Raw genomic sequence first — 24,818 nt, forward strand, 5'->3', positions numbered from 1 at the left:
CACTTGAGCTTTAGCTTGGCATGGCTCTATACACGGGATTATAAATGCACCTTTTCTCATTGTTTCTACCCCTAACCAACCTTTAAACCCACCCTCACTAAAACTCAAAATGCTGTTTGGTGCCTGAGCTGGGTATGCCATTACATAACGTGAACATGCTGGCTAGAACATAATATTACTGTATAAACATAATACTAAGCAGACAAGGCGATCTTTAAATAAGTGACTCAGAAAAAAAGATGCAGGTGTGTGTGAGAGACAGCATCACATAGCCAGCTCGCCGAAGATTCTCCACCTTTTTCTTTCACACTGAATGAATCATAGGCTGTGAGCTGTACACACACACCGTGTGTATCACATGTGTGTATACTGAAGATCTCCTCTGTTCGTTTCGTAACTGTAATCTGGTAATTGCTCATTAGGACGTAGATCAGAAGATTATTTCATACAGGGTTCATCACTGCCATGCTAGTCACAAGCATACTGTAGCTGTAGTCTGTCTTCCATGTATGCCTGTTACATTTCAGCGTGTGTGCATGTGTGCTAGCATGTGTGTATGCACTACAAAGAGATGCTATGAAGGAGGATAAGCAGGGTAACAGTGTCTGTAAACCACCTGCATTCAATCAACTAAGATTAGAAGGCAAAGATAAATGAACTTGCATGCGTGACCGAGCACACAAACAGCCTGAAATATAGTCAAGGTTTATTTAGAACAGGCAAGGTGAGGCAATGCTTTTTGTGAGTGCTGCTTGGATTGGGTAATGTTGTTTGTATTAGGAATAGGCTTTAAGTGCAGTGTGGGGAAAAAATACAGCAGTTTTACAATTTTTCTTTTTTTGCTTGTTTCATTGATATCCAGGCAAATGTTACTGATAAAAAAAACAAATGGAAACTGTGCTCTGTAATTTAGACGTTAGAAAATGTCAACTGAACACCTCAGGCTGGCTAGTACGGCTGATGTGTTGTTCTGTCTGTGACGGTGTCTTGTGGGCATGCCTGCGGGCGGACTGTGACAGGAAACAGTTTGTGCGCTGGATTGATGGAAGTGGCGACATGGAACAATCTGATGAAATAATGTCTGTTTCACCTCCTCCAGCTAGGTCACAGCATCCCTTGCGGCCCAAAACCAATCTCAATAACTTTCTGTCTTCCTCTTTTTCTGTCTTTTTCTTTCTTCCTGTCATTTTCCCTGCTCTCTTTGCCTCCATCTTCAGTGTAAGACCTTAGCAGGGATATGCGATCACATCATCTCTCTGTCGTCAGACTCTCTGGTCTCTCAGTCTGCCCATCTGGAGGTGGTCCACCTTACCAGCATCATGCCAAACGAAGGCCTGGTGAGGACCTCTTTGAAGATGCACACAATCAAACAAACTAAGGCTGTTTTAAAACTGCATATATCAACAAGTACTTTATTTCGACAATCGATTAAATTATATTTGTACTGTGAAAGGCAACCTGTAGTTGCATAGCATCTTCTAACCTAAAAGTCTTCCAGGAAGCACTTATACAGCTCTTAATTTACATTTTCCAGGCTCCAGGTCTTGGTTTATTTTTTGCAAGTATCGTAAAACTGTAGTCTCATAGAAAGCCCAGTCAAGTAAGAGTGCAGAATTTGGACCGGCGGTTTGAGTGTTTTGGTGGTTCTTGGCTATCCGGAAACTTTGTGTTAGCCTTTCCTTTAAAATGATCCATCTGTACAGTTGAAGTCTCACAGCAAATATTTCCTAACTAGGTCTGAAGTTCTCACTTTTCAGGTCAAAGGATAAATATGCAGCACTGTGCAGAGGTCTTGAAAATGCCAAAGAAGTTCTAGACAAAAAACTTGTATCCTGCCATTGTGTGCAGTGCATCCTGGACAAAAGTCAAACTGGTAAGCCTAAAAAACTATCTACAGCAGACGAGAAGTCATGTCCTTAAGAAATAGGAAAACCTCCAGCAAAGACCTGACAGAAGACCTGAGAAATGTATCTGGTCCTTCAGCTGATCCACCAACTGCTCACTGAAGCCTCATCAGAAATGGTCTATGTGGTAGGGTGACTGTCAAGGAAGGATGTAAAACAGAGAGAAACTGATAGCAAATTACACAAGAACTGGACTGAAAATATGTGGCAACAGGTCTGATGGAGTGATGAATCCTAACTGGAAATTTCTGTTCAAGTAATTTTCAACATGTATGTACACGGTGGAGGCTCTGTCGTGGTTTAGGCTGCATTTCAAGCCATTGGTGGTGTCTTATCTATCAATCTTGTTCTTCTTCTTTGATCCCTAGCTGGCGTTAGGCCTGGATCGGCTCCTAAGCCAATACGCCAATGGTGGGTGCCAATGGATGTCGAATTTCCTTCACAACTCGTTTCCATGCATGACGATCGTTGGCGATTGTCCTGGCCTTGTCGAGATTTATTCTGCAATCTCTGACGTCATCTTCGACCTGTTTTAGCCATGTTTTCTTTGGTGCTATTTGTTGGATTCTCCACTGGGTGGGTCGTTTACACCAGAAGAGTTGGTGTGGTAGTTGGCTCGCGTCCATTCGACACACATGGCCAAACCATCGCGATCTGCGTTTTTGAATTTGCTCCTCGATTGGTGGTTGGTTGTCGCACATCCGTCGGATGTCCTCATTTCGAAGGCGGTCTCGAAGTGATACTCGCAATATTTGCCGAAGGTAACGCATCTGGAAAACTTTGAGTTTGTTGAGGTCCACTTTGAGCACCGTCCACGTTTCGGATCCATAGAGTAGAATCGGCAGGATCAGTGTCCGGAAAAGGTGGATTTTGCTCGGGATGGAAATATTGGTTCGCTTCCGGTGTCTTGTCTATAAGGTGTCTGATTGGCAACAGCTTCATTTTTCAACGTGGCAATGATCCCAAACACACTTCCAGTACAGTAACAGCATACCTGTGTAGAAAATCACACAATGGACCTCTATCAGTCATGGATTGGCCTCTACAGAGCCTGGACCTCAATGTTATTAGAGCATTGTGGGATCATCTTTACAGAGAACAAAGCAAAGGGCAGTCAACGTGCAAAGAAGAGCTTTGAATGTCCTTCAGCAAGCCTGGGGAACTATTCCTGAAGACTACTTGTAGAAATTAGAATAAAGCTTGGCTAAGAGAGTTCATGCTGTATTAAACAATCAAGTTTGTCAGTATTATGCAAACTCTGTTTTTCCCTTATATTACTGTGTAAACCGCTCATAAACCGGTGCACCTATTTCCCATTTATCTAGCAAAATATAAAAACACGAACGGCAGCTCAAGACTTTTGCACAGTACTGTACATATGATGTATTTCCCTGTGTACTCTTATACTAAATCCACCCTGCCTACCTGTGTTTGCTTGCGCTTCAGGGGATGTATATAAAATCAACATATGATGGACTCCATGTTATCACCGGAACCACAGAGAATGTGAGTTTTTGCTTCACTCATTTGAAAGGTTGATGCTCCACCAACCCCAATATAACACCGATTTTGTTGCCTCAGTATTCGCCTAAATTTGTTTCCATTGTCTGTTTTTGTCCTCCATTTTTTGCCTCTGCAGTCTCCAGCAGATCAGTGTAAGAAGATCCATCCAGGGGATGAGGTGATCCAAGTCAACCACCAGACAGTGGTGAGCTAAAGACCTGCCAAACACAACACTGAAGGCATAAAAAATTACAGAAAAGGTCCTTTCCATTTGTTTCCACCGTGACTGCAGTCTTTTGTTCCCATTATGTGCTATGTTAAGGAGGTGCCAAGGTACATAATGTCTGCCGGCACCACCACTGCTGCCACCATGGTGCTTCCTGTCCTGTGCCTGTGTTGCTATATAGGCTAATTAGGCTAGAGGCAGGAGCAGATTATAGGGCAATTGTTAGAAGACCTTTATTCAGACCAGTGTGATTATCTGCTCACTCTTTCTGGAATTTCTTCCTATTGTCAGAAAAAAAAAACCCTGAAGGAGGCATCCTGTTTGAAATGAGAGCCCATGTTCCACTTTCATATGTGAAAAGCTGTATTCTGCCTATAACTCATCACATCAGAGAAAAGCAGAGAAATGGGCAGCCATTTTAAATGGAACGATGGCTTGTGAGGGCATGTGATTGAACGTGCCTATCTATTGCCTATGCTGTCAGCTCGGGCACAAACAATTTGTTCCAGTGTTTATATGAGTTTTCTGAAGGGGGGAGTGTTGTGTCTGTGTGCAGACGTCTTTTGTCTGCTTTTTTCCCCATATGAATTTCCTTGTGCATCTTGATAGGTGTTGCTCATGCGAAAGCATGCATGCAGGGGCTTGGGAGCGGTTCTGATTGACATGTGAGGGAGGTAGGTGTTATCTCTGTCTCTCTCTCCTCGGGGTGACGGTGCAGATCGCACCCTGCCAGGCTCTCAGCTCCAACCCTTCATTACTCCCTCAGCTAGACCCTCACCACTCTGATACCTCACTCTGGGGTAGGAGATAAACAGTGGGGGAAACAGAGGTGTGTGTGCGTGTACGGTGGGGGGGGGCTGAAGCATTTGGGGGAGGCTGAGATGCTGAGGCAGAGCTGGGAGAGTTGGTGGGAGGGAGGAGGAAGTAAAGAGGGACTTGGGGAGAAGAGTAAGGGGATAAAAGAAAAAGAGAAGAGGGGGGAGAGACAGCAGAGGGAAGTCTCCAGTCAACACAGCTCTTCGTTCAATCCCAAATTGAGCTGCTAAAGAGTAAAGACGGATACACACCACCAGTAAACTGTAACTGTCAACAGCAATTGATAAGTTCATCTTATCAGCCTTCAAAGTTAAAATTACATTAGTGTGAATATGGATCGTACAAATTCCGTTACATTATGGAATCATCATGTAGGCCTATTAAGCAACAACGCTGCCTTCGTGTCTGTGAATGAGGGTTTTTGGAGACTCACTTCAAAACAGGGAGTTGTTTTTTTTAGCTCAGCTCGTTTTCTGAGGAAAAATGTGGAATTTGCTCAAATAAAAAACTGATTGTTTGAAGAGGCAGCATAATTATGTGGAGGTAATAGCATCTGGGAAAATAATGAAGACCCCTGGGATTTGAAAAAAGCTCTCCAGCAGCAGTTTATGCTCTGTTATTTTGGTAGGTCTCTCCCTGCTTCCCTTTGCTATCTGTGTATTTGGATAAGAGAGGAGACCTAAACTGGGCTGGTTACCAGTAGCTGTGTGAGCCCTTGTAGTTTACAATGCACTATGTTGCTGTGGAGCTTAAAGTCATGGAAGAAACAAAAGTTTAGCTTGATAAAAGTCGAGTTCAGCTCACTCGCAGTTTAGCTGCATAAAAATCAAGGAAAGGAAATCGAACCACAGTCTTATCAACTCATGTAGCTTCAAAACTACAGACACGACAGGATTAGCTTAGCATAGCTAAGTCAGGTGGGGGCAGCGTTTGCTTCAACAAACAAGATATTGCACTAATTGTTAAACTTCAGAAGCACTGATATAAAGGGGGTTTTTTTGTTTGTTTTTTTCTACATTTTGTCAGATTTGAGCTACCTGTTTCCACCATTTCCCAAGTGATTACACTAAGCTTGGCTAATTGTTGTGTGGTTATCACTTCATGCTAAACAGTTTGCTAGCAATCAGCTCAGCAGCCAAGCACGACAAGAATGTCCCAACATGTTGAAGTTTTCCTACTATAAAAGAGGCCAAAATGCTTAAATGGTAAATGTTCTGTGAGCGTACACAGCTCTTTAAAGCTTTGTCTAAAATGAGTCGACTTTTATTTCAAATCAGGAGCTGATTAATGTATCGTAAACAAGATTTAAAATCTGACCAGAGATTCAAAGCTAGCTTTCGATGCTTGAAGGTGTTTAGATGACAGGAACTATTTGTTTCCACACTTCTGTTTGATAAATGTCCTTACCCCTCGCACAAGGATTTGAGCTTGAGCTCAACAGTTCACATTGGTAAATTACAGCACAGATGAATGGCACCAGTTTTAGTGTGTCCAGGAATAACCCCTTTTTGGTTTAAGTGGCAGGAGAGAACAGACAGCAGTAACTCACTTTGACCCAGGCTCTTCCTGCATTTGAACACTGACTGAACTCAGAGCTCTGAACTGGAGAGGGGGAAAGTGGACGCTACAGGCCGACACAGGCCATCATTATGTCAGGAATAAGGTCAGAGCAGCTCTGTCTCTGTGTGTGGCTGAGTGTGCATGCGAGTGTATGTGGCCTCTGCGGACATTTACAGTGGCTGAGACCAGTGTAGCCAATCAATGGCCTGACGACTACTTCGAGCTCTGGAGACAGGCCGGCCAGAATTGCTGCAGTCAGCACTCCTTTCTCTCTCTCTTTTCTGCATTCCTTAGGCCTAACTATACTGACTAAGCAACCCTCTATTTAAATATGACACTTCTTCTAGACCAGTGGGGCCACTGTGGTCAGTTTTTTGCTTTACTTAAGGCTACAAAGTTTAGCATTCAAACACTCTGTGTTGCAGCTTGTATGTTTGCAACTATTAAATCGGAACATTTTTTCCTTTTAGGTTAGACGTGCTTGTATTAGACTACATCGAATTTTAGCTTTGAGTTAAATAGCAAACTCTAAACTAATTTGGTAACTAGTTTCAGAAATTGCAAATTAGAGGTTTATTATAGATGGTATTACATGCACACCTGTGGGTTCTTTCCGGGTAATCTGACTTGCTTCCACAGTAAAAATGCATATTGGTTTAATTGGGGATTCTAAATTGGCCATAGGTGTGAATGTGACTGTAAAATTTTTCTGTCTCAATTTGTTAGCCCTGCCACAAACTGGCAACCCTGCCTTTTGCCTTATGACAGCTGGCATAGGCTACAGCAACCCTGTGACACTGAGTGCAGAAGAAAACGGACTGAAAGTCAACTTGGCTGGAAATCATGCTTGGAAAGTTTTCGGATAAGGCCAGGCACTAGTGAAAAATAAACTTAGCTGTCCATCACTGCGTGTCAACTAACCAATTTTGACCAATCACATTAACAAATCTTACAAGACAGACATACCAGAGAGTGAAAGCAGGTGATATTTTGAAAGCTAGCAGGTACTATTTAGGTAGGTATGAAGTTAGCATGTTAGATAATTCTATCTTTGTAGGGAATATTTGTGTATAACATGAATGGAACTGGCTGGCAGTGATGATATCTATCTATTGGACATTTAAAACAGAAGTTCCTCACAGGATGCTGGTTTGTCTAAGCTGTATACTAGAGCTGCTCCAGTGGCTTTTCTAATAATTTCTTTCATACTATTATTACTCTCTGTCTGGAAAAAAAAATGTATAATATGTCCTAGAAACATACACTCTTTTGGACAAGCAGTATCAAAAGCATGTGTGTGGTGGTTTGCAGCAGCAGTCAGTCCTATATCTGCTGCTGTGCATGGTGGTTTTCCACAACAGATTCAGATGAGCCTGATTCATTGTGTAGCAGTTTGCAGCAGTCGTTTCGGGAGCCTGGTATGTGTGTTTCTCAGGTGGGCTGGCAACTGAAGAACCTGGTGAATGCTCTAAGAGAGGACCCATGTGGAGTCATCCTCACGCTGAAGAAAAGGCCCCAGAACACCCTGAGCTCCACACCAGCTCTGCTCAGGAACGTCCGCTGGAAACCACTGGGCCTGCAGGTAAACACCAGCACAACTCACAGACGCATTAATGTCTCGCATGCTGACCGAACAAACGGTCAGACTCAGTTTGAAGAATTACTGTGACTAAAATGTGAACGGAGATGTCAGAAACTTGTATTACTTGTATTACTCCCCTTCTGTTTAGTCTCATGCATCCTTATCAGCACACTCGACAGCTACAGTGTAAATTCACATGTAGTAACCTGTGTAGTACTTCCATCTTTGACTCACTCTCACTCTTGCTTTTACTGCCCACACTCTGCATTCTGCTCCTGGCATTTTAAACTAATATTGTTTTAAAAGAAACTTATTCCCTGATTGACCTTGTATCAGTCCTTCCGTTGAGCATTTAAGAAATCTTTTTTACCATTTGCCACACTGCTGGCAGCGTTCAAAGCCATTCACAAATGCGTAGGCAGCTAATGCTCAACCTGAAGAGAATTTAGGCATACAGAAGGCTTGCTTTTTTTTTTGTTAAACAGCAATAATGCTAAAAAATCATAGCAGTGGAGAGTAAACTACCTAATTAAATCTGCACTTTATTTCGATCTTGTGTAAAGGATGTAAATAGCGCAACGTGGCCTAAAGTTTTATGCTGGAGAGAAAGAGTTTAGGCAACAAAAGGTCATCCGAGGGGTCCCCATCCCACTCCCCTCCTGCTCACATTCAGATTTATTGAGACTTTAGTCCCGATTCATTCAACCTTTGCCCCAGAGATCGTCTCGTTGTCAAAGACGAGTAAATTTTTAATGTACTGTAGATCTTAAAGGTGGAACGCCTGTTTGAAGTCTCGCAGCTCGTAGTGGGTGTACACATTTCACTTAAGGGCAAATACTTTGTTAATCTGTCACTCGCCGCCCAGAAATATCACTGAGCAATTTAGGCACACAGAAAGAACGAGCTGTGCCGAGACGGACGGAGGGGTGAGGCGAGGGCTAGTCTGATGCTGCCTGAGTGCTCTCTGAAGCGCCAAATGTTTTGTCAAGATCCTGTGTTGCACGGCTGCTATTTTTATCTCAGCATCAGGCTAATTCATTTACATGCTACATGTATGCTTTGATCTCTGTTCAGCTGCTCTTTAGCTTTTTGAGGTTTTTTTTGTTTGTTTTTATTTTTTCGTATGCTCCTTTTTTATTCTGTGCTTTCTATGAGCATATAACTGCATTATTAGGTGGCATGCATGCAAGTGTATATTTATGCAGAACTTGCAGCTTCTGGGTAGCGATGTGCAATAGCGCTCAACTTCATCACCACAAGGTGAAAGATCATAACAAGGTAAAAGACTCTTCTCGTTTCCAGGTTGCTGCCTTGTTATCACGGCCCCCGAGTTGTCATCAGGAGCCTATTGTTATATTTATGCAATAGCAGGGGATTGTGGGAATTCTACTCTGATGGACTGCTTAGACATAAACGCGCCATGAGGGGCCCAGATCAGAGCGCAGAGATATCTGCTGGAGAAGAGAAGAAAGGAGTGTTTTAGTTTTGTTCTCTCTCAGAAAGACTGGATCTCTTAATTATTCATAAGCAACTACAGGCAGCTCCACTGGCTCTGAAACAAGAGCTGCTACTCAGCAAATACTGTAGATAATTCACTGAATCCAAAATATCTTGCTAAACAGCCTGTTTGTGTGTGAGCATGTGTGTGTGTGTGCGGTGGAGAGAGGTGGGTGTGCGCACATTGCTGAGCTTGGCCGCATGCACGCTTGTCCATCTGGGTGTCGGAGCAAGTGTGTTACTGTACGTGTTTGTGCATGCATGCGGAGAGATGATTCCCCGTCATCGGACCCGTTGCTCCTTTGAGAGGCGAGGGAACTGGGTCACTTCACTGTGTAAGCGCTGGTTTTTGGATGCATTACTGTACATGCACGCTTCCAAATCAAACACACATAGAGAAGACATGCGCACTCGCACCTCTGAGCTCAATTTTGGAGGATGAATTGTAAGGGCTGCGAAATTTAGCTGAAATGTGGCAAATGTACAGCTGAATTATAACTGAATCCACAAAGGAAACAATTTATCTCGGCATGTTATCATGTGATTCCAAGCTCCCGAAATCCTTCCATGGCAACGTCTTTTATTCTACTAAATAATGACATATCTCTCTCCTTTGCTCTCTCTCTCGTTCTTTCTATGTGTGTGCCGGTTTGTGAGCAGCAGGAAGGAGTAAAAGCAATTTGATGATTCACTGTCATTACATGTGAAAGGGTTTTAAAAGAGAACACGAGGATTACCGTGATGATGCATACCGCATGCGTGCATTCTTGCATGAATGTCTTCTGGGCTGCTGCAACATGTATGTGTTACTGAGAGCATCCACGTCACAGGTCACACATGCGCCACACGTTGTCTGTGACCCTGCTTTCACAAACCTGTTACATGCTCAGACATATAAACCATTACTCTTGATAAAAACCTGCTATTTTGAGCAACATGTATTGGCAGTGAAGCTCTTAATTGATTGGCTAGCTGAGTGCGAGGGAAGTTATTGATTTCTATTATTTTTTTAATAATCACAAGTCGTTCTTTTGGTCTGTTATTGTGCTGTGTGGTGTTTTCAGCTCCTAGTTTCATACTCAGTGCAGTCATATGAGTGGTATCAATCTCTTCATCTAACTAGAGGCATTAAAGCAAATAATTACATTTCTCCAAATGTCACACTGTTAATTTGACACATCGGTATATGCCATTTCTATTTTTTCCACATGGGCTTGCTTTAAATATAGTCACTGGCCACTTCATTATGTACACTTTGCTAATACTGGGGGGGATATTGGGCCATACTGACATGATAGCTTAAAACATTTGCAGCAGATTCTTGCACATCCTGTCCGCCGCATCCCCCCAAAAAACGGATCCATTTGAGCTTTTTGACACGGTGGGTTATCCAGCCATCAGGAGATGGGTACACTGTTGTCACAAAGGGATAGACATGGTCAGCAAGAATCCTCAAATAGGGCTGTGACATTTAAACAATGCTCAGTTGATAGTTAGGGGCCAGGAGAATATCTCTCATATTATTAAACCATGAGCTGCCTGAACCATTGATGCAAGGCAGGATGGATCCATGTTTTCTCATTGTTTCACACCAAATTCTGTCCCTGCCACTCCGAGTGTTGCAGCAGAAATCAAGACTCATGAGACCCGGCTGCATTTTTCCAAACTTCAATTATCCAGGTTTGGGGAGCCTGTGCAATTTGTAGTCTCAATAGCTTGTTCTTAGCTGAAAGAGTGGCATCTGCTTCAATGCTCGACGTGTTGTGCGTTCAGAGATGCTCTGCTGTATAACTTGGTTGTATACAAGAGATTATTTGAGTAGCATAAACAGCCATGCCAGGTTCAATGTCACTTAAATCACTTTTCTTTCCCATTCTGATGCTTGATTTGAACTTCAGCGGGGCACCTTGACCATGCCTAATTCCTAAATGCATTGAGTTGCTGCCATGTGATTGGCTGATAGATAGATTTTTGCATTAACAACCAGCTGAACAGGTTTCTATAATGAAGTGGACATGAGTGTCCCTCTGGGTCACAGTATGGCTTATTTATCATTATTTATCAGTCACTGTAGCTTATAACTTCTGTGCTTATGATTGAATGTTTATTATTTCAGCACATTTTAGATTTGTCTGTAAATGTTATAGCTGAGTTTAAGTTTAGATTAGTACTGTATTTTTCGGACCATAAGGAGCACCGGATTATAAGGCGCGTTAAGCAAAACAAAACAGTCAGATAAGTCAAACTTTACTCAACTCATTTTTCTTGCTTCCTCCACTTCCCTATCATTGATTCATTAATGTTCAATTCTCTTGCAGCTGCTCTATTCCCATGTTGTTGCTCAGTTGTTCTCGTGACTGAAGTTTGGTCTGTTTACAGCATCTTGCCATGCGATTGCATTTGTCCCTAACCATCGGGAACCCTCATGTTAACGTTTATCGGGTGTGAAAGAATTGCTGCACATTTCACGTATGTCAACATACTGATTGTTATCAAGAACACAAATTACTTGTGTGATATTTACACATCATGTGGAAAATGTGAAGGTGTGATGACAGTTTAGTTCTAGTCAAAACATGTTTATTGTGCTGATCGAACAGAAATGTTAGTGCAGATCTAAACTGTCCTCTCTGGTTCTGCTGGAGGTTTCTTCCTGTTAAAAGGGAGTTTTTTCCTTTTGCCAAGTGTTTGCTCATAGAGGGTCATATGATTGTTAGGGTTTTCTCTCTGGGGCGATCGTGGCTCAAGAGTTTGCCTTGTAATCGGAAGGTTGCCGGTTCAAGCCCCGGCTTGGATAGTTTCGGTCGTTGTGTCCTTGGGCAAGACACTTCACCTGTTGCCTACTGGTGGTGATCAGAGGGCCCGGTGGCGCCAGTGTCCGGCAGCCTTGCCTCTGTCAGTGCGCCCCAGGGTGGCTGTGGCTACAACGTAGCTTGCCATCACCAGTGTGTGAATGACTGGATGTGTAAAGCGCTTTGGGGTCCTTAGGGACTAGTAAAGCACTATACAAATACAGGCCATTTTTTATTGTAGGATCTTTACCCCACAATATGAAGTATCTATATAAATAAAACTGAATTGAGTTGAATATGGCGTTACATAGCTTTATTCAATGGCATTATGTTGTTATTTTGATACACCAAAGGTGACTTTCCTGATATTTCAGCCGGGTCAAATACTGCCATTTCATTAAAGTGTGTAATATCAGAAATTACACACAAGGTGTCTTTTTGTGCCAGTGTGGGCGTCACCTGTTTTGGGCCAGTTCCACAGTCTCACTGTAAAGGACTGCTTGGTGTCGCATTTTACTATATTAGCACTTTTTAAAAAAACTTGTCTACAACCAAGGAACAGGCAGGAAACGACACTCTGACATATCAGGCAGTGCAGCAGTGTTTGACATCCGGATGAACGATAAACGGCATGGCTTCCTGTGAAACATGGACGCTTTTTATACTCTAACACACCAAATTGTCTGCAGTGGATAAGGCCTATTGTGACTTGAAAATTACAGGCTCACTGAACTTAACTCAGTAAAAGAATCCAAGGAATGGTAAAACATTCAATTTAATAACTCCCCTTTTTTGAAACATTCTTAAGCGTTTAAGGCCTTTTACTTTGTCGTGTGTGTGTGTGTGTGTGTGTGTGTGTGTGTGTGTGTGTGTGTGTGTGTGTGTGTGTGTGTGTGTGTGTGGGGGGGGGGGGGGGGGGGGCTAGGAAAATTGGTCTGGGAAAGGTTTTAGTGGTAGATTCTTAGGTAGTCTAGAGTGGACACAGCGGGGGTCAAATGCTTTAAGTGTTGTTTTAACAGACTAGAATTTCTCCTGCTGTGTTACTCCCATCTCTCCCTACTTCTACCCCCAATCCCTTTCCCATGCAGGGAGCAGTGGGCTGTAATCACTAAATTACTGTTTTCAGACTCAGTTCGAGTCACCAAACTGCACAGCTCCCCCACCTCTTTCCCTCTTTGTCTCTCGTGCTCTCTCTCACTCTCTAGCACTCTTTCCCTTTCTCTCTTTGTCCTATTTCATTTGCTCTCTCATGTCGTTCTCTTCCCAGCTCGCCTTCATTATTTATCGTGAAGCCGTCTTACTGTAAGCTGCCTTTATGAGTGGAGGGCTGTGCGGGAGAGAGAAGAGGAAGACAGAGGCAGCCTGGGGGATAGAGGCGAGGGAGAGAGAGGGGAGAGGAGAGGATGGAAAGTTTGGAATATGAAATGAATTTGATTAATACGCTGCTGATGAAATGATGAAACCACGGGCTTTCGTAATGGGAGCACTGCCCACTTTGCCGTTGCTCAGGCTTCATATCTGTTTATCTGTCTTCACTTGTGTCGTCTCCGTCTAAAATGGAGCGTACTCCTCTGACAGTAAAACACTTCATTTTTCTAAATCTGTAAGCCTCTTCCTCAGGGGTGGAGGGGTGGCGGCACGAGCTAAGCATTTGCCACCCCCGACTGTTTTGTCTGAGAATTAATATAATTTGTTTATAAACTTGGACTGAGTCGCAGTGACATCAGAGGTGAGGCATCCTCTCCTCACGGAGGACTCCGTAACAAATGGGTGTCCTTGAGTCAAGCATAGGTAGGAGGCTACACTACTTTCCCTCTGTCCCCGCTTTTTCTTGTGGCACGGGATGCAGGGAGGGGTTTACAGAGGGGTGAGAACCGAGGAAGAGCAAAGAGAGCATGGGAGAAGGAGGGGTTGTCATGGGAACAGACGTGGAGAGGCCTGTGTGAACGAAGAGGCTTGAGACAAAATGACAGGGTGGTGAAGTGACTGAACTTGGGGTAGGCAGGTATTTAAAAAGGGAAAAACAACATAGGCGACATGACAGCGGTGTGGAGATAACGCTCTTGTTTGTGATTCGCTCTTAAAACAAATGCCAGGTGCAGCGCGAGCAGGATATCACAAATAAAAGGCTCCATTCCCTTGTAGGACCGTAAACTGTGTGCTTGTTTGTTTTTCTGTGAAGCAGGGAAAGCTCTAATGCTCACTTACTGCAGGTTGTGCTCTGAGATCCCTCACCATCCTCCCATTAAAGACTCGTCCTTTCTCTCTGTTCTTCTGTTCTCTCTCTTCAGCCGGTCCCGACCAGCCCCACCAGCACCTCACCTACACCCGGTGGAACTTTGGGCATGTCCAAAATGGATGCCCCCAGCATGCAGGACGTCTATATCCTCTCTCCTGTTTCCGGACTCTATAGCACCAGGTCAGCCTCACACACAGGCAGATGTCTGATGATGACCATTACATTGATTATTATGATACAACGATGATGAGTACACTCATGACAGCGGTGATGACAAGCTGTGCTGTCTCTCCCCAGGGAGGAGATGGGTCTGATGTCATGTGACGACATCAGCCGCTACAGCGTTAGCTCCCAGTCGGGCTCTAAAGGTTCAGAGGCGGTCAGTTACTACCTGGACCAGGACAGCGGTCAGTACTTCTCCTTGCTGGAAGGAGATGGACCGCCGGGACCTGACTATGACAGGGGTCGCAATACGGGGGTTCGTCGGCGAGATAAGACCCCTACCCACGGTAAGAGGTCAAGCGTGACCAGGCGGCATGGATGGAGCAGGAATGGCTCTGGGTCTGTGTTTGTAATGGAAAAAAAAATCATGCTTTCTCCCACAAGCTCTCTCACCTTTTCTTTTCACCATGCTCTCAGAGCTCCTCCTTATATGTTTGTTCATCACCCGCTTCATGGCTCTGCTCCTTTGTGTCATTTTCCGGCGGACACATGTGCCAAAAGCAAAACAAAATCACACGCCAAACAGTCAATCCAAATAAACTGTCTCCAGCTCCCTGTCTGCCCCACCACCTGTGTCCACCCTCGTTCCAGATCACTTCCAAAGCTTCCTGTAATGCACCCTTCCTCTGAGTTTATTCAGGCACAGCTATATGGCATGCAGGATGAGGGTCATTGAAGCTGAGTCAGAAGGCAACATTACTTTATCATCTCTTTAGCGAGGCAGTCTGAGAGCACAGTGGCAAAATGAAACTAATATTAGCGATTACATATGCAAGAATGTCCTCGTATGTTTCATGTGTCGTTTTGTGCCAGGCAAAACAGCATGACAAATCTTTACCAGGATGGTGGCTGAGAAAGAAATGATGGGTTAAAAAAATACCTGTCATGTCAGACATGAGTGCAACAGTATATACTTTAGCAATGTCAATAGCAGCTAACATGCTAGCATGGATATCTATACTATAGTGGAATATGCTAGCATTTTCTATACCTCCAAAGGCAAAGAGAGGGGATTGCTAAATGAAGTTGCAGGACCATGGCATTATGAACAGACAACATGCCTGATTTGAATTTAATCAGTTTCCCTTTCAAAGTCATCTTCTCGTGCACCTCTGGGCCACTTCCAGTGCAGCTGCTATTTTTAGATCGATGTTTGTTTTGTCTCTTCTGCACTGTGCACTTTGTGATCTCACCGTGGACCTCGATTTTTGTAGGAAGAAAACATAAAATTTTTGCTTCAAACTGAGCTGTCATCACTGGTGAAAGAAAGTGACCTGTGATACTGTTAGCTGTGTTCGGTTAGAGTTCAAGGTTTCAAGCACAACCAGGAGCATCCTCGTGGTTTTTTGCCTTGTTATGCACAGGTTGTGCAAAGTGACATGTAAAGCTATAAACCCAGCTTTCAACTGCCACATCCTGGAATACCTGTCGCTGAATATAGCTGAGTTTCTACGGTTTTTCAGTGGATGACAATAAATCTTATACCATTATGAAACATGTTTATTAACCCTTAAACGGGGAAACAGTTTATTCTGCTACTGATTCTCGTTTGGTGTCGTTTCTTGGATTGGATGATTAAAGTCTGAGATAGTGGCAATTTAACAGTTTATTCGTTTAACAAAGGGGGGCCTCAGTAGCTGTGGATAAACCGAACACACGCACAAACGCCTGAGACCTCCTCCTCATGATGGCCACCAGCTTGGCCCCACACTGCTGTGAGATGGCATCGTGAGTCACCCAGCAGGGTTGTGTTGTTTACAGAATATTTGTGGCCAACATTGTTTGGCATCGGCAGGAAGGATCTCGCACGTTTTCAGGTATCAGTACTGGACTGCAAATGATTGACAAAGCAGCCAAAGTCCTAAGAAAAACTTTGATAGACCTCAAGAAAGGCTGGAGAACTATTGCTCAAGGCCACTTTTAAAAATTGCACAAAAATCTGACTCCTTGGAAGCAAAATATAAAGAAATGAGTGACTCAAGACACCGTCAAGCTTTGTTGAAATACGAATGAAATTAAGTGACAACAAAATATAAATTCAGCCTAATTACGGGGCCTTACTCGACACTCGCCTTGCAAGCTGTGTAAGTCCCCCGAGAGTCTGCCCAACCCCCTACCTGCACACACCTTCGCTCCCACCTGTCTGCCCCACCAGCTGTGTCCCACTCTGTCTCTTAGTCGCTGCGTCCTGCAAAACACCCCACCTCCAGTTCCTCCCCCATAGCAGACTATCTGATTGATGATTGGTACTTCCAGGTGACCTCAGACCCGTTTCCATGCCTCCCGAATATAACTGGATGGCCGAGGCCAAGGAACCCAGCATGGGCAAGAGAGGGAGCCGAGGTACACACACACAAACACCTATACATGCTAAAGCACAGCCCTCACACACACTGTTCAGACTGGTGCTTTGCTTCATACTCAGCTCAACACATTTCAGCTCATCTTCTGGTTATCCATGGTGGTGTGGTTGTGTGAGGATACATATCTACCAGGTATGTATCTGACAGGGTGAAAAACGAACATAAATGCAAAGCGACTGCATTTATACAGCTGCCCTGGAAATGTGGATATTTCAATGTTCCCGATTTTACCCAGCTTCACCTTTTTTTGCGGCAATACTCAATTTGTATTCAGCTGGGGATCCACAACTCTGTCATCAGAGAGTCTATGAATAATATTAAAGCACAATACAAATGTTGGGGTTCTGCCCTTCTCCCTCTCCTTCTCGTTCTCTCTGTAACTTTTTCGTTTTCTAATATTTAAGTGTTCGGATAAGAAGCAAATTAGGTAAGATGCATTGTCTATGTGGAGCCAAAGCAGTATAAAACTTTCTGTGACCAACAAGATTTAGTTGTTGTGGTGCCTCCCAAATCAACATAATCACTGCAGACAGATTAGATGTATGTCCCCAGCTGTGGCGCCATATCAGATGCAACAGCTCTGAGGCACTTTTATCCTTTTCTGTTGGGTTTTTATCTGTAAGGGTCTATTCAGTCTTGTCTGTTTCCGCTCTGCTCAGGGCTTCTCCTTTGGCTCTTATATGCTATCTCCCCCCCTCTGTGGTTTTCCTCTTACTGTCATCCAATCTATCGATCCTGTCCATCATCTAATGTCCATGTCCCTTCAATCCCCCTCCTCTTCCATACAGATTCAGACAACTCCCTCCTGCGCTACCTTAGTGACGACAAGATCCTGGTGATCGAGGAAGAACCCGAGGGTCCGAGCAGAGAGAGCCGCCGGGATTCCACCAGACGCTCGAGGCGTAAGAGCCGTAATCCCAGCAGCCCTAGTTTTCCCATCAGCCCCTCCATGCTGTCCTCCACCCTGCTCCTAGACCAGCCACCTGAAGCTTTGCCTGTAAGTACATTAGTTTTGAACGTTTATTGTTGCCTTTAAATACAGGGCGAGTAAGTTTTATCCACCTTCATCAGGACACAAGCTATTTTAAAACAGACTGTGTCCAAGTGAAACAACTGTCCCATAGTCAAACCAATTTAGACTGACATTCTTGATAGAGCCTTATAGTCATATGGAGAACATATAAAGGAGCCAAAGAGAGGGGAAGTCCACTTTGCTGTCAGCACAAAATTCAAAAGCCAGCATCTGATGGCATTTGTAGACATTAATGAATGCATGACATTTGTGAAGGCACCATTAATCCTGGACGTATACAGAATTTTTGGAGCAACACGTGCTGTCATCAAGATAATGTCAGTTGAAGAAGAGGAAACCAAAACACATTTACACATCTTAAATCAGCATGCTCAAAACACAAAGAGCTTCAGGGTTAAAGTAACCTGCATTCAAGAAAACAAACTTTTCAAAACTAAATTAAATGGTGCTGGAGCCTATCGAAGCTGGCAAGGAGCAAGAGGCACACAGAGATGGAAAACCATTCATCCTCACATCTACACCTAGGGCCACGTTACAATCACCACTTATCTGTGGACTGGGGGAGGAAACTCAGGCCCGAGCTGGCCAGTGGATTCGAACCCAAGGCCTTCCGTTGCTTCACTGCTAACCAGAGTTGCTCTATCATCGACAAAAGTAGCAATTATTGTTCAAAAAGTAACAAGCAATTATATTTCTGACTTGATTCTTGATTTTCTGTTTCCTGATAATTAATTTCCAGATGTATTTGATGTCTGACATTAACCATGGAAGAGAAAGGCCTGGTACTGATAGAAAGGTGCACACAGAGCATCACAGTTTGTTGTTGTCCAACAGACAACAACACGTGAGAGCATGTGAGCATCAGAACTGGACCACAGAGAAATGGAAAAAACATGATGAATCGTGTTTTCTTTTATATTTCGTGGATGGCCAAGTGCATGTGCGTCACTTACCTGAGGATCACCTGGCACCAGGATGCACTGTGGGAAGAAGACGAGCCAGCGGAGGCAGGATGATGCTTGGAGTAATGTTCTGCTGGGAAACCTTGGGTCCTCCCATCCATGTGGATGTTACTTTGACCTGTACCACCTACCTGAGCATTGTTGCAGACCATAAACACCCTTTCATGGAAACTGTATTCCCTAAAGGCTGTTGCCTCTTTCAGCAAGATAGGGCGCCCTGCCACAAAGCAGGAATAGTTCAGGAATGGTTTCAGGAGCACAACGAGTTTGAGGAGTTGACTTGGCCTCCAAATTCCACCGATCTCAATCAAATCGAGCATCTGTGGGTCCACCCTTCATGATCCATGAAGCCCCTACAGGGTTTTTACAGTCTGTTGCTAACAACAACGGTGCCAGACACCACAGCACCATTTCAGGGGTCTAGTGGAGTCCATGACTCGACCAACACATTATTAGGCAGGTGGTCAGAATATTATGCCTGATCAGTGTATTATTCAAGTTTGAACATTTCCTAATAAATATGTTATTTACTTTGTTTTACTAACTTTTTTCAGACTACAGTGCTCAGCTGTTTAAGATTATTGAGCCATTTTTAAACACTAAACTACTGATAGACACCAATTTAAAGGTTTACACCAGGGCCGGTGTCCTGCAGGTTTTAGATCTCACCCTGGGTCAACATACCTGAATAAAATGATTAGTTCATTACCAGACCTCTGGAGAACTTCAAGACATGTTGAGGAGGTAATCTATCCATTTAAATCAGCTGTGTTGGATCAAGGGCACATCTAAAACCTGCAGGACACCGGCCCTTGAGGCCTGGAGTTCCCCCACCCCTGGTTTACACCATTGTTAGGATTTACTGGTCTTAGGACTAGGTTTTTCTAAGACAGGGTTAAGAAACGCACTGAAACAAAACACCGACGTGTTACCTTCATTTTTGTTAACTTTAATGCTTGTGTATTTCTAGCCAAACCTTTCTCCTTATTATCAAACATCAGATATGTCTGGAAATTAAGTATCAAGTGCTAAAATGATCAGAAAATAAGCAACAAGCAACAAGAGTTTGGAGAAACAGAAAAGAGTTTCAGAAGCGAAGCAGAAAAATAAATAAGATTAATAAACTATCAAAATCAAAGATGTAAATGAAAAATCTTCAGAGGAACCACTGAGTGTAGCGGAAGCTTTATTATTAGTGAATAACATGGCACAAAGCTGATCAAAAGCATTAAGTCATAACTACAATTGCTTGTTCTTATCATCAGAGGCATCTGGGCCTCTGAGAAGGGACCTGCCGGTGGCTGTAGGACAGGTCGCGGTGTTCGCACCTTCTGACATGCTGTCGGTTGTGTTTGTGTGCATTTGTCAGGTAGAGGACACAGAGGAGAGCGACAATGATAAGTGTTATTGCACGGCCGTCAGCATCGCCCATGACGGGAAAGACAGTGACACCGAAGCACTCCCCTCCATAGCTCATATGTTTCTCCCGTGCGCAACAAGCTCACGTGCACGCGGCTACGCGCAAAACAAACGAGCATACAAGGAGGGCATTTGTATGCAGGGTAGCCATCTCACGACTCATCCTAACTCATCCTAATATCCCCCATCTCCTCAGACACGCCTGGGTCTAAATAGGAGTTTATTCTGAATAAACACACACGCTCCCGTGCGCACACACAGGAGCACGTATCCCTGTGAGTAGGTGTATGACTCAGCATCAGCTAGACCAATTACAAGCTCAACTGACAGACTGTGCTTAAAACACTACGCACGCAAACACAAACACGCACACACACCACACGGCAAGCTAACAGCTTAGCTCACACCAGCCCTCTCTAACCCTCTCGGCTGCGTGTTTCTCACGGTGGTGAGTCATACCTGTTTGGTGGGACATGAAGTATACCATCCTGTACTAACAAGCATATGCTAACCTAAATGACCCGTGGGTTTTGTCTGTCTCATTTCCTCTGTCTGATTCGTTTCTATCATAGCAACAGTTTGGCAAATGTCACACAAACTGAACGGCAGACATTTAGAAGATTTTTTGTTTTGTTTTGTTTTTTAGTTTTTGCACATTTTTTACACTGCATGCCATTAGATTGCCCATACAGGTGAAGTATTCTTCATATCATGTACTGTAAGATGTGCAGTGTATAAGGCTAGCAAAAGAACGTGCAACAGTACTTGTGTTGCAAAATCTCCTGGAAGACTGCAAGGATTATGAGATAATGAAACCCCGACTGAGCCCCTGCTCTCCAGCAACAAATGCTCCTAATGATCTCGTCGCACTGTGGCTCAGGATCTGAGGATCCCTTGAGCACAGAAAGCTTCACAAGTAGTCCCATTTGTTTAAGAAGAATATTTTGTGATAATGGATTTTTAAAAAATAGATGTTTTTAAAGGACACCACAAGTGAATTCACTGAGCTGCAACTAGATTTTTATAGTTAGGTCCATACGTGTTTGACATTGTCATAATTTTTGTAATTTTGCCTCTCTACACCACCTCGGTGAATTTTAAATCCAACAGGCTAAATGTGGTTGAAGTGTATCCTTCAACTTTATTTCAAGGGTTTTTTTTACAAAAGTACTGTATTAACTGTTCAAAAATTACAGACATTTTTCCACGCAGACCTGCATTTTCAGAGGCCTAAAAGTATTTTGGCAATTCACTGACAAGGGGTTTTGCTGCCAGATGATCTTCCTTCATTATTCCATAAACAATTAGCCAAATTATAGATTAGTATTGATCTTATGTGTTCAAGGGGTATTTGGTAGCTTTTCCCTGAACTCTTAATATGAGGTACAAAGAGATGTTAATGCACATGAAGGAGGGCCTTATTGGGCTGAAAAAAACTATTTAGGAAGATGGGAAAAAGCTTCTAGTACAATCTGGTTATTCTTTAATATAAGGAATGCATTGGAAAACTCAGCAAGAAAGACCACAGGAGACAACTAAAGACTGGAGGTTTCTTTACTTGGTTGGCTTCACAACCTCTAACCAAGTCAAGAAACCTCTTGAGGAGGAAGGTGTGTCATTGCCAAAGTCTACAATCAAGAGATGCATTCATGAATAGAAATACGGAGGGTTTAACACCAAGGTGAAAACCACTGATTACACATCTAAGAGAACATCTAAAAGAGTTTGACCACATCCTCCGTCTAACATGGTGGAGTCAATATTATGTCATGGCCATGTATGGACACCAGTGACCCAGACTAGTGTTTATTGATGATGTGACGTCTCATAGAAACAACGGGGTGAATTGTGAAGTGCGCAGGGCTGCACACTCTCTCCTCTTATTCAGTCGAGTGCTGCAAAACTGATCAGGCAGCACTTCACGGTGCAAATAGCGAGCGTGCTGCAAAGCCAAGAGATTCACAAGGTCAAGAAATGTGACATCCTTCAATGACCAAGTCAATCAATGACAGCCAAAGAGAAAAGTGGCAACAACTGCAGTAAAGGCCTGGCAAAGTCTGCACTTTAATAATTGTTTGGTATTTTCATTAAAAATCCTCTGCAGTGGTGCATGAAGCAAAATTACAAAATTAGCATTACTGTCCAAATACTTATGACCCAAACCCATTGCTTAAGTAAAAAAAATCAAAATCCTACTTTAGTGGCCTGGGAGTATACATTTTTTAGGATCAAAACATATTTAAAGTGGTTACAACAAAGTGGTTTATAATGCAAAATGTCACTTTTCAGGAGCATATATCTGTTATATTACTGGGACACTGTTTGTGGTGTTATAATTGGGAGCAATTCTCGTAACACTGCAGTTAGCCACAAATAGTTTCCCTGCAGACTTGACTGCAACATAAAACAATTCAGTAAAAAAAGGCAGTGCAGCGCTGATGAGTCTTGATCCTCAGCTTTGCTGTGATCCTCACGTTATAGAGTCTTATAACTGTGGTGTTTTCATTTTAGCTGTTATTCATTCATTTATACAGTGCAGTGTAAATATGCGTGCAGAATTATGGAAGGTTTCAGAGGTTATTTAATGATTTTTATTTATTTTTCAGAGAGGTGCAGACACACTGAGGGCAGACACAACAGACAGGTGAGTTTGTGTCCGTGGTTGCTTGGCGGTTTCACCGCTTGCTTGTGATTGGTGGAAGAGGTTGTGAGAGTCATTTGTGCTGACTTTCAGCTCTGTGCCTTCTTGCAGGTACTCGGGCTCAGGAAGCTCGGGAGCCGCCTCCATGAGGAAGGTGAGGGGGAAAACAGTGCTAAGGGGACTGGCTTTATATTTTCTTAACATGCTTTATTATGATGGGATTTTTCAAGCAGCACTGCCTTCAGTATACTGATTCTGACTCTGGCACCATTTTAATGAAGTGACAGTTACATCAACAATCTCCTAGCAACCGCATCTCGCTGTTACACGGAGATCAATTATGTCTTAATCGCTGAACATACAGCCAGACAGGAGCAGGAGAGATTTCTGAGATTAAATCAATTTAGCACTTCTTTAATTGAATAAAAAGATAACAGTCGGGTAAGTTGAATTGGTTTCCATTTTTAGGCTACTGTGGCACAGGGAGCTGCTTTAGTCATTAGCCCCAGTCTTTTCTCTAAAGCAACATGAGTTGTCGTGTACAGTGACTAACCTTGTTTGACTGTAAACAGACAAACAAATAGCTGCTAGGCTTGTTCATTTGTGTTAGTACTAATGCTATCACCTAAACACGCATTAGCTTCTTTGATCTACAGTTTTTTTTATATAGAAAACTCTTGTGGAAAAATCATTTGGGTGCAGCAGGCTGACCTTAAACACCTATACATGACTGAGCTTGACTGAGAGTGCAGACAAAGGTCTGTATGGATAAAGTCCAACTCTTCTGAGCTTCAGAGTTTGGGCCACAGCCTTCTGGCCAGCTGTACAAACATCCAAGGATCAAAACCAAAAGAGCAAAAAAAACCTCATTTATTCTCAAGGCGGTAGTCTAGCCACTGGTGTCAAACTTGGACTCGGGTGATGGGATGCACAGATATATAAAACAATTGCATTTTACTCTATGCAAATCATGGTTTACAGCTACTGACATCCAAAAGGGACTGAAAGAATCAATTTATGTCCACTGTGAGCGACCATCTTTGAACAGAGGCGGTGGCTTACGACACCAACTGTCTGCCATTTATAATCCAGTTCTGAGATCCTTCCCCAGACGCCTTAACGCCCACTCACATCCTGGGCCATCTGACCTCAGGATATCACATGATAGGGTGGGGTTAGGTTTCACAATGAGCTCACCCGAAACCTTGGCTGCTTGTGACCTACACCCGTTTTCACACCTTGGCTCATGTGATTAGGTAGAGGATCATTAGGGCATCCATTGTCCCTCTTGAGGAGGGGACACTCCCACAGGGCTTAAATCTGGGACTCTCCACCATTTGACCCTAGAACCGAAGAAGCTTCTTGGATGAGAGGTGAAACGTCTTCAAGCGACTTAAAGAAATCCAGACGCTTTTCTTTCCAAGCTCCTTAGACTTTTCATTAGATAGCAAAATAGCTCAATTTAAACATTTGATATGTTTCCTATGTTCTGTGGTGATTAAAACATACCTTTATGAGACTTGCAAATCACTCCAATCCACTTTGACATTTTATACAAGATCCCAACTTTTTTGGAGTTAGACTTGTATTTTATTAATTTACTAAAAGTCTAAAAGAAGAGCAGTCCTGACCTCTTTGGCACACAGGTTATTACTGATTGTAGGTCACTTCCTGCTCTCTGGTAGGTTTAGCCTTGTGCCCTGTGCCTGTAATCCTCTTTGGAGTGTGCCTGATGAAAATTTGAAAAAAATCAGCTAAACATTGCGGTGTGAGCTAGCCGCTTAGCTGTGTGGTACATCCATTAAACAACCACAGACTTTCTCTCTAATATCTTTCTTTTTTCCCCCATCTAGTCTTTCCATTACACCTCCCTAAGAACGAAAACCAAAAAGAGAAGTAAAGGTAGGTACTTTTCTGTTTTATTTTCCAGTGTAGGATCTTCACAGTAACACACTGCAGTGCTGCATGCATGGGAGCACTTGAGGCCCCCGTGATTTACCCTGAAAATGTGTCTAAACTCCAGACATGATCACTCATCGCTGTGAGATAATGACAGGGA

The 24,818-nt window shown here is 43.3% G+C and overlaps 1 protein-coding gene across 1 annotated transcript in view; it reads left to right on the forward strand.

Moving 5' to 3' along the window:
• LOC308409176 (connector enhancer of kinase suppressor of ras 2) overlaps positions 1–24,818 on the forward strand; it is a 67,183-nt gene that overhangs the window by 26,165 nt on the left and 16,200 nt on the right. Inside the window, exons 6-16 of the mRNA XM_080901740.1 lie at positions 1,218–1,337; positions 3,351–3,410; positions 3,544–3,612; positions 7,445–7,591; positions 14,172–14,299; positions 14,417–14,628; positions 16,598–16,684; positions 17,493–17,701; positions 22,725–22,762; positions 22,871–22,913; positions 24,613–24,661. Coding sequence (XP_080757866.1) covers positions 1,218–1,337; positions 3,351–3,410; positions 3,544–3,612; positions 7,445–7,591; positions 14,172–14,299; positions 14,417–14,628; positions 16,598–16,684; positions 17,493–17,701; positions 22,725–22,762; positions 22,871–22,913; positions 24,613–24,661 — 1,162 coding nt within the window. The remainder of the gene's footprint in view (positions 1–1,217; positions 1,338–3,350; positions 3,411–3,543; positions 3,613–7,444; positions 7,592–14,171; positions 14,300–14,416; positions 14,629–16,597; positions 16,685–17,492; positions 17,702–22,724; positions 22,763–22,870; positions 22,914–24,612; positions 24,662–24,818) is intronic.

Source organism: Rhamphochromis sp. 'chilingali' (genome assembly GCF_963969265.1).
Source record: "Rhamphochromis sp. 'chilingali' genome assembly, chromosome: 13".
Classification (NCBI taxonomy): Eukaryota; Metazoa; Chordata; class Actinopteri; order Cichliformes; family Cichlidae; genus Rhamphochromis; species Rhamphochromis sp. 'chilingali'.